General features: G+C 33.6%; 2 protein-coding genes across 2 annotated transcripts; both read right to left on the bottom strand.

Annotated features, from left to right (window-relative positions):
* Nucleotides 1-1,413: 1,413 nt before the first annotated feature.
* On the bottom strand, nt 1,414-4,646 carry LOC118033314 (uncharacterized). The gene is made up of 4 exons (XM_035038249.1): nt 4,212-4,646; nt 3,960-4,148; nt 3,605-3,664; nt 1,414-1,428 (listed from the first exon to the last, which is right to left on the bottom strand). Exons 1-4 carry the CDS (start codon nt 4,644-4,646, stop codon nt 1,414-1,416), a joined length of 699 nt encoding a protein of 232 aa, XP_034894140.1.
* Nucleotides 4,647-7,991: 3,345 nt separating this feature from the next.
* Nucleotides 7,992-9,681, bottom strand: LOC118033315 (UPF0481 protein At3g47200). The gene is made up of 2 exons (XM_035038251.2): nt 9,547-9,681; nt 7,992-9,391 (listed from the first exon to the last, which is right to left on the bottom strand). Exon 2 carries the CDS (start codon nt 9,302-9,304, stop codon nt 8,027-8,029), a length of 1,278 nt encoding a protein of 425 aa, XP_034894142.2. The 5' UTR covers nt 9,305-9,391; nt 9,547-9,681; the 3' UTR covers nt 7,992-8,026.
* Between the last annotated feature and the right edge of the window lie 2,995 nt (nt 9,682-12,676).

Below are 12,676 nucleotides of genomic sequence, written 5' to 3'. Positions count from 1 at the left end.
AATTGTATTAATGCAAGTTTAACTAAATTTTTATAATATGAATATTATTTTTATTCTATTTTTTATTAATTATTGTTAATATTAATTTATGTTGGTTATATATATTCTACAATTTGTAAACTACCCATAAATAAATAAATAAATTAATTAAAAATCATTTTAATAAATAAATAAAAAATTAATTTAATAAAAATATAATAATCCAATCACCAACGGATTCTCCGTTGGTGATTGCAACTGATGCCTGCATCAGCAACGGATTATCCGTTGCTGATGCAGGCATCAGCGTGCATCAGCAACGGAGAGTCCGTTGCTGATGCATGAATCAGCAACAGATTCCCCGTTGCTGATTCGTCAAACTAGCAATGGATAATCCGTTGCTAGTTTTGCAACGGATTATCCGTTGCTTTTTATAAGCAACGGATTTTCCGTTGCTGCGAAATCAGCAACGGATTTATCCGTTGCAAACAAATCAGCAACGACAAATCTGCATCCGATTTGTGCCGTTGCTGATTCCGTTGCTAAATTGTTTTAGCAACGGATTTCAGTTGTATTTGCAACGGAATTGTCCGTTGCTAATTACCATATTTTTTAGTAGTGACCACGGATGTATTAAATACCGAGTTAGGAGCTAGAATCTTACCTTACTTGGAAGCTGAGCTTTGATGCTTTAACTGTTTGTGCTCTTGTCTAAAACGTGTTCCTCAACTGCAGACAGCTTCCTTAACGGTTAAGTTTCTTGACATCAAATTAAAAGTGTTAGGTTGCATGATAGCACTGTGAATAAACCAGAAGAAAATTGTCGTTAGATAGTGTGATTACTTTGTCAAAATACTACATATACTGCTTGCAAAATCGAAATATTTCTGCTTAGTTTCTTACGTTGTTATCTCATTTATGATGGCTGGTTACCATTTTCCAATTAATGCACAAATTATAGAATGGTAATTGTTAAAAAAATCCCAAGTAATTGTGCGCAGTCCAAAACGCAGATAAGTGTTAAAGAATATATGTTTCAAGATTTCCAGGTAGTAATATATACTAACAACATGAGAAATGCGTGCAGGGGAGATAAAGATTGGATTGTTCCATGCTCAAAGTGCAAGAAAATTAAAGAGCATATATAGAACAAACTTTTGTTTCTCCAGTCTTTAGCGATGATAAAAGAATAGAAGTCGAGCCCTACCAGGCTGCAACCTGTGTTTTCATTCGTTTTCTTTTTGTGCTTAATAAGCTTAGACAGAATTTCTTTTTAAAGAAAAAAGCTTGGAAATAAATTCTTTGTCGAGAGACTGGGGTAGATTTAAGGACAAGAGCTTAAAACATTGACTTTGCTATACGTGTTATAGATTATCAAAGAATAATATAAAATTATTTATAGAGATTGTTTCTGTTCTGTATGAATGCCAGTACTCAATAAGGTCCAAGCTGCATAACAACCATTAAGAAATCAAGAGTTATTTGTACTTCATACTTTAGCATAAGCATTTAGCAAATAGCACAATCGCAAATAAAAAAGTTTTTAGTATGCGACTCTAAGCAAGAACCTTGGGTAACTCATATAGTGGTGTATTTTGTGTATTTTGTTACAATATCTTTTTTTATTATTATTATCGTAGGTGTTCGGGTTAGCTTACGTGTATCTCAACTAATTTCACGGGTTCTAAAGTTAACGACTATATAAGGCTCCAGCGATCTTAAGATTTATGAGGCTCGAACTGGTGACCTCTAAAAAATATACCTAAAACTTGATCAGTCAAACTACATCTCTCAGGGTCATTATACATTTTCTTTAATATATGGGTAGAGTGGGTACGTAGCTAGTTTGTATTAAACTGTATGTTTTGCTATTTATATAAATACTGCTGCTCTATGAGATGGAATAAAGGAAGAAATTGCAAAAACTTTTTCACTTTCACCTATGTGTTTTAGCTAAAGGATTTAAAATCTGGCCCGATGAATTTTACATAAGGTTATCGAATTATTGGTAAAATATAATTGTTGGTTGATTGATTTTTCGAATTGTTATATATATGCATGTAGTTTTGAGCACTAAACAATTTTATAGTATATATGCATTTTAAATCTGTTGAAATGGACCGGCAGAATTACAGGAATTATATTTTAGTTTTTCTCTCTTATTTGTGTTTTTCAAAGTTAATTTTGAGCAGATCAAACAAATTTTTTTATGTTTTATTTCTACACATTATTTTTAATTAGTCGTGATGGAGGCCATTTTTATGAATTTTAATATGATTAAGGAATGGATACATGATTGAATATTTTATTAATTTGTTTTTTTTTGTGAAAAAAAGTAAAAATAAAAAAAATAAATCATCATTATCTAATTTTATAGTTATTAAAAATCTCAACTAGTATTTCAGAGATTTTTAAGTAAATAACTGGTTATTTTAAAAATAAAAATCACCATAAAAATATTTATTATGCATATATATACTCATATTAGCTGTTAGGAATTTATTTTATTTTTTTAACACCTTCCTTTGGACTGGATCAACATACCCCCAAAATTACATTAAGAATGAAAGATGGTCTACGAGCTTAATGAAGGAAATGTGCTTAAGAACCATCTCCTTTTGTCCAATATTCACCATCTCCTTTTGTCCAACACCGGCGTTTTAGAAATGAGATTTGAGCTTTAAGGCTAGCCCCTGACCTCAATCATTCTTTTAAACTCATGTTAGGTTTAGCAAACAATTAGAAAGGCTCAATAGTTACATAATTATAAATTCAAAATTTAAAAACGGTTTACTTTAAGTAGAATGTTTTAGGATAATGAAATTTTTTTTTTTTAGTGTAACAAATTTTTTATTTTAAAAATCTCTAAAAATTAGTTAGTATTCCAGATTATCATAAACTAGATGGCAATTTTTTATTTACATTTTCTGTTTTTTTTATTTTATTATGATGTCGAGTACGAGTACGGCAACTAAATAATACAATTCTTCTGCGCCCACTTACATTATAGTACAAACATATTATATATAAAGCTAGAAAAAAATAATAAATTAGTTTTAAATTAAATAGAAAAAATATTACAAATATTAAATAATAACTAGCACTTATTTGAACATATTCGATCTCAAATAACTATGAAATTCAACTCTAAAAACAAGACTTTTAAAATATCCCAACAAAATTTAAGCTCAATTTAATAATTAAATTGAATTCATGTTCATTAACAAGGTTACACATTTGAAGAAAATCTCCGCCTCACAATATCTGACAATGTTGATTTTCGATCAAGTGACATGGAAAAGGTACTTTGATACCCCATATGTGGTTGGATGGTTCAAATGCGAACTCCCATGCTAATGTCATGTACTTGTAATCATCTCAGCTCTTGTGGAAAATATGAAATAATTTTAAAACAAACAGATGCCGAAGAAAGAATCGAATTTCAGTAATCACAAATAAAGCAGGGGATCCCTCGAACAACAAATCGATACTTTTTCGTGCAGCATTGAGTTAATTTGTCTGTATTCAATGGTTTGCAAAAGAATTCATACATCCATTAATGAAAAACTCATCACAGCAATAGAATATATATATATAGAATTAGAAGAATGAAATGTCTGCTAACACCAGGAGGAAGAAAGTACACACCAGCATATGTCGAAACTGCCTTAGAAAATGGTAAATGCTGCAGCAACAAGAGCAATAAAGGTCCAAGACAGTTACAGATTAAGCCTTTTGATCGCAGCTCCTTCACATCTTCAGCATCATTGATCAGTGAATCCATGAAGCTAAGTAAGAAGGGACCCGATGTTTTTTCTTCGGAACAGCAGATAATTCGTAGGCCACCAAGTTTAAAAGTACGAACTTGGTTGACTGATCCATAGTAATTGGAGGAAGTTTCAATGTTCCAGTGAAAATTGAGGAGCTGAACTTGTCATCCGTCAATCCATTAGTTTGCTTGGCCGGAAGTGGATTCCTACCTTCTTAAGATCCTTGACAGAATAATACAAGTAGTGGCCTCGGTGTCCTGAATCACCAGACTCCTTGGTTTCTTCAGGGATGAATTTAGAATGTAAAAGTTCAAGAAGATGTGCAGGGCCTGCAGAGTGCTGTTTATCACCATTAGTCCGCTTTTTAATTTTAGGTGCTGATGGCGGCGGAGGCTTACCCTGAGAGCAAAAACAACAGCAGCAGCAAAAACATATCATGGATATAAAAAAGACAACAGATACCAGGGCCAACATTGAAAGTGATTTATGAGGTTTGCGGATTTGTAGAAATTCATCAATCCTGTTCTTCTTTTCTTCTTCTGTGAACCTCAAGTTCATCAACAAATCCAGGACTGGATAAGGGAGCTGATTCTCCAGTAAAAATAGGTCCCGTTTCACATCAGCAACTTCCTGATCACTCATGTGCAAATCATCATCCTTGCTTGTGACACAATGGATGAATTGGACAACGAAGCAACCATCAATAAACATCATCTTCTTGGAGTCCTCTCCACTGATCTCTTCTATTAAACTCTTATCATAGAATCCCCTTACTTTTCCAGCCACCTTTTCTACCTCCTGGTATAATTTTTCTTTATATTTCTGTTTCTTCTTGAGCTTCTTTGCACATCCGAACGGTGATAAGTACCGATTGAGACCACCAAGAGATTGTAGCATTTCTGGTTCTTCTTTTCACTAGTACGAAGTTTTTCTGGAACCTTCGGAATCTTTGGCAAACTTGGAATCCCCTTATTTTTCTTTAGTGATGTGGAGATTCAATGCAAGAAAGGGAGAGAGAAGCGGAGATATACCACGGTGGCAAACTTGGAGACAAAAACACTGCAAAGATGAAAAGGAATGTTATTTTCTCCTTGAAAGTGGATGGAAAGTATACATGTCCAAGCTTTCTGTCATGTTTTGCAAGATCGAGTTTGGAATTTCAGAAATTATTACCTTCTTCTTCATCTGCTCTGGAAGTTTCTTTTACAGTGGAAGAAGTTCAAGCCTGCTATTTGAGAATATGTTGGTAACAAGGCGCTCTTTTTCATAATCATAAAGAAAGCTTGGGACATTGTAGGAGAGGCTGCAAAGTGCATCTTTACATAATAAAACCTTCATGCATTTGAATATTTTCTATAATATAATTGTGAGGCCCATAAATAATTTTAATAGTAAGCCCAGTAGCTATATCCTAAATTGCCTATTTTTTTAGCCCAAATGCATGCGGGCCCAACAATCACATCCACTTCCTTCTCTCTCTTCAAATCTTACCTTACAATTTGGTCCTATTTCCTTTATCTCTTGAGCAAATTTCTCCATCTTTTCTAGTTTTTATTAAGTATAGCTATATGGATCTCTTTCTTTAAATAAAACTGTTATAAATTTTAAGGTTTATGTGATATAATTGATACGTTATGGGTTTGTTGGGATTGATTTGTGAGTGAGGTAATCATATATGCAAATGAATATAAATTGAAATGGATTAGAAATGAATTGATATATAAATTCGTTTAATTGATGTAATTTTAAAGTATTTTGTGTAAAAGAACTTGAAGAACTTTAATATTAAGAATAAAATAGGGAAACATGGAAGAATTGGGTAGAAAAATCATGTTGAATTCTGGAAAATCTATGTTTGAGGTTGAAGATTCCATAATTACAGTTTGGTCCCTAGATTTTAGTCAAATTATGATTTTGCCCCTAGCTTCTGGAAAATTATAGTTTAGTCCCTGGTTGGGAATTATAATTTTCCAGTTATGTTCTAATGAGTAATTGAGATTTGTTGATTGTTTATTATCAAGTGCTATTGTTTTTATTTGAATTGTATTAAGACCATAGTTTTAAAACCCGACCCGGTTATTGACCCGGTTCAGTGATCGGGTCACGGGTCAGATGGGTTGACCCGGGTTAACCCGGGTCAACCAAGAAAAAAGCATGGCAGTATGGTACCCCTCTCCTGCCCTCTACTGTCTCTCCAATCTTTCTCCAATTTCAACACGAATACTTCCTCTTCTTTCTCTGTACCCATCCAAACTCCCATCTTTCTCCAATTTCAACACGAATACTTTCTCTTCTCACTCTGTACCCATCCAAAGAAACAACCAAGTGAAGAAGAGAGAAAAAAAAAAACGAAACTCAACCCCCCCAAGTTACCAATCAAGAAAAGCTCTCCTGCGATGCCACTGTTATAGTAAAGCTCTCCTGCAAGTTCAACAGAAGGAAGAATCTTTAAAAGATGTTTCAATTTGAAACAGAGGATAGCGAAAGAAGATAGAAAAATGAATTCGGTCAACAACTCATCTAACCTTATTCTCAGACTTGAAACAGCGATCCTTATTCAAGAGTCTTCTGCTCCTCTGTTCTTTTTCGCGTTTGAAATGGGTTTGAAGATTTCTTGAATTAGGTTTGAAATTAATTAGGTCTTCTCACAATCTCATTTCTGCACTGCGTTCATTTATCTGCTCATCTCGACGTCGTTTCGATCATGAAGATATTAAAAAAATTAAACCCGGGTCTTAGCCGGGTTTGCCCGGGCCGACCAGGTCCCGGGTCGACCGGGTCTGGCCGGGCCAATTCCCAGCCTGTTTTTTACTTAGACCCGGCCCGGCCACAGGCCCGGGTCGGCCGGGTCCCGAGTCGACCCGCCGGGCCGGGCCGGGTTTTAAAACACTGATTAAGACACGATGTAAGTAAGCTCTGTCATTTCCGAGGGATTTGGATATGTTTTTAAATGTTTGTAAAGTAATATGGTTGGGTTATTTTGTAAGAACTGGATCAGCCCAGTTGTGATTAACTCTTATAAAAGACTTTAGGTTAGGGCTTGGGTTTGGTCCTCATATTAGGATCCACCATTTGCATTTTCGCCAGCCAGCTAAACTAAGCCTCATTTCCTTAAGGTTGAATGAGTGGGCTAAGAGTCTTTTTGTCTATGCGGCTGTGGCTGCGTTTTATTTAAAACACAGTTAGCAGTCGTTTAGTAATAAAAAAACTTAATTTACTGTGCATGGGACCCATGTTTTTTTGGGTTTAAAACACTGAAAATAGAAAACATAAAAAATCTGTTTTTCATGCACTGTAGCCTGTGAAAACTGACGAACAGTGCAATTCACTGCATTGTTCACGAGTGAATTGCACTGTTCACGTGAACAGTGCAATTCACTTGCACTGTTAGCTGTTGTTTTTTTTTTTTGTTGATTGTATTAATTTTTTTAAAAAAAAAAAACTAGTTTAGAGAATTAGAGAACAATATTTTTTTTCTCGAAAAAACTAGTATAGAGTGAATTAAATTTACTCGCATAATAATATTAATTTTATATCTGATAATATTTTATTTAATTTTATTACACGCTCAAAAAATTATGAAAACTATAGTTCTTATCGGATGAATTTTGTACGTAATGGAATTATAAATAGTTTAATGGAATAATAAAAAATATTTTATATAAAGTATTATTTTTTTTATGATGTAATAGGAATAATTAATTTTACAATATTTAAATTTAAAACCATCAATATTAATATATATTTTTTTAAAATTATTTTTATAATCTCAATTTCAAAAGCATTCTTAATCAAACACATTAAACTACTTTTTCTTCAACCTCAATTTTAACCACAGTTTTAACCAAACGCCTATTTTTTCAAACCAACCTCAACTAAAAGTACTTTTTATAAAATAATTTTTTTCAAATTATAACCACAACAGCTACCGCAATACCAAATACACTCCAAATTATCCAAATTTATAAACACACAAAAGGTAGAAAAACAATTCATCTAATCCTAATTTATCCACAAAAAAACTTAGTCCTACATGAAGAACGTGCATGGCCAATATTCCAATGAAAGATGCCAGAATACCATCTTACAACCAACATTGCAGCTTGTATAATCAATACTACTGCTCCTTGAGAAAAGGGAGTTCATTTTACAAAGAGATGAAATGAAGAACAAAGATACACAACGCCAAATTAATACTTCAGACTGTCAAATGGAGAAAGATACACAGTTGATGTTTAGGAAGTCAAGTGCTTGAATTACTTGATGGAGATTAACACTTAGCCACAGTTATCGTTCTTATTGGAAGGGAATATAGCGAAATAGCTCTGAATGACAGTTAATATAATGGTAAATGTTGCGGCAACAAGTGCAATAAAGCTCCAAGGACTGCTAAAATAGGTATGCATCCACTCAGCTACCCATTTCTTGATGATGCTCTTGCGGTCCAGTTCAATTCGCCTTTTCACATCACTGTATGCGTAAGGGTTGGGCACCAGGTTTCTAGACATCTGATTGAAGAGATCAGCGACCTCCTGCTCACGAACAAATATATTGAGAACTCCCTCTGATTGCAGCACCTTCACATCTTCGACGTCTTGAATCAACGAATCCAGGAAGCATGCGTAAGAAGTGACCCAAAGTTCACCAGATGCATCGCAGCATGTTTCATACGCTATCAAGTTTAAGAGCACGGACTTGAATGACTCTTCTATGGTTAGTGGTGGAAGTATTAGTCTGCTACCACGGACTGATGATTTGAACTCCACATCTGAGTAAGCGTTAGTCCAGTTTGGCCTGAAGCGAATCCCCACTGTGCGAAGGTCCTTGGCGGACCGGTAAGAGTACCAGTCACTGCTTGTAGAACAATGGATGCAGGCTTGTTTGTTGATGTGGTCGGTATGTAGAAGTCCAAGGAGATGGACAGGCTGACGATCTTCTGTTTCTTTATTTCCCCGCGTTTTTTGAGGTTGTTTCCAAATACATTTGCCAGCAAACTTCTTTATCATCTCCTTGAATGACTCTTGTGGAGGAGGAAGTGCACGAATGTGCCTGATGAAATCGTTGATCAATTTATTAGCTTCTCCTTCTTCCCCTTTTCCGAACCTCAAATTCATCAATGACCAGATGACTTGGAAAGGGAGTTGGTTCTCTAGCAGTAACAGGTCCCTTTTAACCAGAACTACCTGATGACCAGGCATCTTCAGATCTTCAGGCCTGCGCAAGAGGCAGAAAATAAATTGGAGAATGAAGCAACCATCAAGAAACATTATCTGAGTGAATTTCTCATCATCAAACTCATCTGTCGAATCCTCAGCATAGCATCTTCTAGCGTCGATTGCCACCTCCGCCACCTTGCAGTAAAAATCTTCAATGCATATTCCACTATCATCAACGAACTTGCACGTAAATATAACCTTGAGCTTCTCCATATCCCTGAGTTCAGGCTTTCCATGGTGATAAGGACCAATGGAGACCAGAGTGGGGTCATAGCATTTCTGGTTTGATTGAATCTGTCGAAGCAAAAATGGGACCTTCGGAATCTGTGGCGCTTGCATTTGGCTGTTACCAGTCTTGATCTGCCCTTCAGTGATGATGGATGCCAGCCACTCACGAGGTCCACCTGAGAAATGCGAGTTCGCCTCCTGTGGGATTGAAATTTTTAGTTCTTCAGCCATTATTAGCACAGGCTACAGAATTCTCGACAAAAGAAGGGCCTTTTTACCGCTTCACTCAGCGTAACTTTATCATGTATCCATTGATAGTACTGAACAAATTTAGATGGGAAGAAGAATCTTACCTTGCTTGGAAATGGGGGATTTTGATTACTTTAGTTCAACTAAAGGATGAGATCATGTTTTGAAGAAAGATCAGTGAGATGAAGCTTGAGATAGGGATATAAATGATTCTGTTAAAATGACAAAATTAATTCAAGAGCTAGAACGTCATGAGGTGAAAGTGATATACTTGAGACAGATTTGTCTCATAATAGTAATCGTTGACTGAAAATAACAACGAAGCTTAATTTGTCCACTTTAGAAACAAATAGAGTGAAAACAATACAGGAAAAGATAATAATCATAAATAAAGTAGATGATTGTGACCCATATTAGATATTACGCAGATGATTTTGACTACCAAAGCAAAAAGGTAAAAGGTTTCCCATTCTTTTAGTCCCTCGATTTTACTGTCACTTCCAGCTGGATTACTAAAAATGAAGCTATTACAAGCTTGCTTTACGGAAAATACCCTTGTCGCTTTGCTAACTTATATGCCAACATGACCTCTGTTTTTGGCGGTGGTATGATAACTTTACCCATTTTATATACATGACCTGCTCTCAGCCGCCGCAGGTCGAATGAAAGAAAAGTATGAGGCGCATTTTAAAAAAAAAATCAATATTAAATAATAATAAAATAATAATATCAACCTTGTTAACACATAAACCTCATGCCTCATGCCTTTTAATCCGAAAACATTAATTATACAAAAACAATGAAAGTTGATTTTTAACAAATTAAATATTAAAAAAAAAAGTAACCACACACAAAAATACATGAAAGAAAAATAATAATTAAAAGCTAAAAAAAAAATACAAGATCAATTTGAGTTATCCTATCAAACTCATAGGTCAGCAAGTAAAATTAAAATAATTTTTATAAAAAGAAAGCTTATTCTAAAAAAAACATTAAGATCAAAAAAAAATAATTAAAAAATAGAAACTTGTGATAACCCGGTTATTTGATTATAAGCACTAAACCTTGAAAAATCTTGAAATCTAAATCTCAATAAACTTAAATATCAATGTGTGAAATTGAAAAAAAAAAATTATTAAAAAAAGATTCAAAAGATAAAATAGCAATTAAAGGATGATCAAATTTAAAGGGAAAAAAAAAGATGGATTATTTTTTATTATAACGTTTAAATTTGAAAAAAAAAATCAATTTCATAAAAGAATTAAAGAAGAAACCACAAGAAAATGAAAATCAAATATGAAAAAATTATAAAAATTTATTAAACAATGAGATTGCAAATAATTGAAAATTTACAAAAGACACGAAAAAATAAAAAATAAAAAAGAATCAAGAATTTTATATATTTTTTAATTATTATAAAAAACTAATTTGCCTCTCAACCAATTTAATATAACAAAAAAAAAAACTCTACTGAAAATACAAAAATACGTCCAAAGAAAGCTTGAATAATTTTCACTATTTATTTTAGTCTTTTTGTCTGATTTTGTGAAGGGCAGGTAAATGATCAGGTAAAATGTATATAAAAAAAGATAGTATATATTTTGTCCAATCCAATATGAAATGAGTACATTTTCGTTCAATCAATATCTAACACTACTGATTTTCTGATCAAGCGGATGGATGATTCAAGAGTGAATCTTTTAGAATGGCATGCACTAATCATCTCTGCTCTAAGTAGTCAACATGCTCTAATTTTAAAACAAACAGATGCCTGTTCTACTTTTCGAAGAACAAATTGAATTTCAGCAATCCCAAACAAAACAGGGGATCCCTCGAACAATAAATAGACACTTTGGCATGCAGCATTAAATTTAATTTGTTTTTCTACGTATTGCCTTAATGCGTTTCCCTCCTCTATTTTATATGGGATTGCCCAAATAATATTCAGATTCCTGACCTATTGATGGTTGAGATCAGAGGTTAGGAAGGTCGTTCAAGATTTATAGGTCTCATCCATGTCCTAGACATCTGGTGAAGGAAAGATTGTGAAGACTATAAAGGCTTTAAAAGAATCTATTAAATTGTGGAACAGTGATTCAATGGGTAACATTGATGGGAAGATCAAAGCCTTAGAGCTGGAATCTGAATCCTTTGAGGGTTGAAAAGAAAGCAGAGAGTTATCAGCAAAAGAATTGGCAAGAAGCAGACTGCTTGTTAATGAACTTGGAATTGTGTACCGAATGCAAGAATCGATTTGGCATCAGAAATCAAGAGTAATGTAAACTTGGAGACAAAAACACTAGATTCAAGCAAATCTACTCCCTGGATAAAAGATACAGACCATCCTGTTCAAATTTGGAATTTCAGAAGTTATTACCGTCATCTTCATCTGCTCTGGAAGTTTCTTTTACAGTGAAAGGAGTTAAGTCTCCGAGGTGGTAATAAGGCACCTGATCATGATGCCATCAATTTCTTTTTCATAAAGAAAGCTTGGGACATTGTAGGAGAGGCTGCAAATTGCATCCTTACGCTCCTGTCACAAACTGCATGCAGGGCCAACAATCACAAAGTTTCCACTTCCTTCTCCTTTCACGCTACCGTCCCTTTTCTCTACAATTCCTTCTCTTTAAATCTTATCTTACAATTTGATCCAATTACCTTTATCTCTTGAGTAAGTTTCTCCATCTTAGCTTTATGGGTCTTTTTCTTTACATAAAACTGTTATAAATTTTAAGGTTTATGTGATATTAGTTGATATGTTACGGGTTTGTTTGGATTGATTTGTGTGTGTGAGTCATCATATATGCATTTGAATATAAATTGAAATGGATTAGAAATGAATTGGTATAGAAAGTTGTTTAATTGATGTCTTTTTAATGTAAAAAGAACTTGAAGAACTTTAATATAAAAAATAAAATAGGGAAACATGGAAGAATTGGGTAGAAAAATCATGTTGAATTCTAGAAAAATCTTGAAGATGCTATAATTGCAGTTTGGTCCATTGATTTTAGGAAAATTATGATTTTGCCTTTATATTCTGAAAAATCATAGTTTAGTTTCTATTTGAATATAAAATTAATTATATTTTTGTTTGTAAATATGTTTTAGATACTTTGAAAAATTCATAGTAATTTTTTTTTATAAAAAAAAAAAATATAAGTCGAAGATTGCAGTTTTCTACTTGTCACATAAATGTGTAAATTTAATGTAAATATATATTAGAAGTATTATGAG

This window comes from Populus alba, chromosome 16, assembly GCF_005239225.2.
Source record: "Populus alba chromosome 16, ASM523922v2, whole genome shotgun sequence".
NCBI lineage: Eukaryota > Viridiplantae > Streptophyta > Magnoliopsida > Malpighiales > Salicaceae > Populus > Populus alba.
This window is presented reverse-complemented; position numbering and strand designations above follow the sequence as displayed.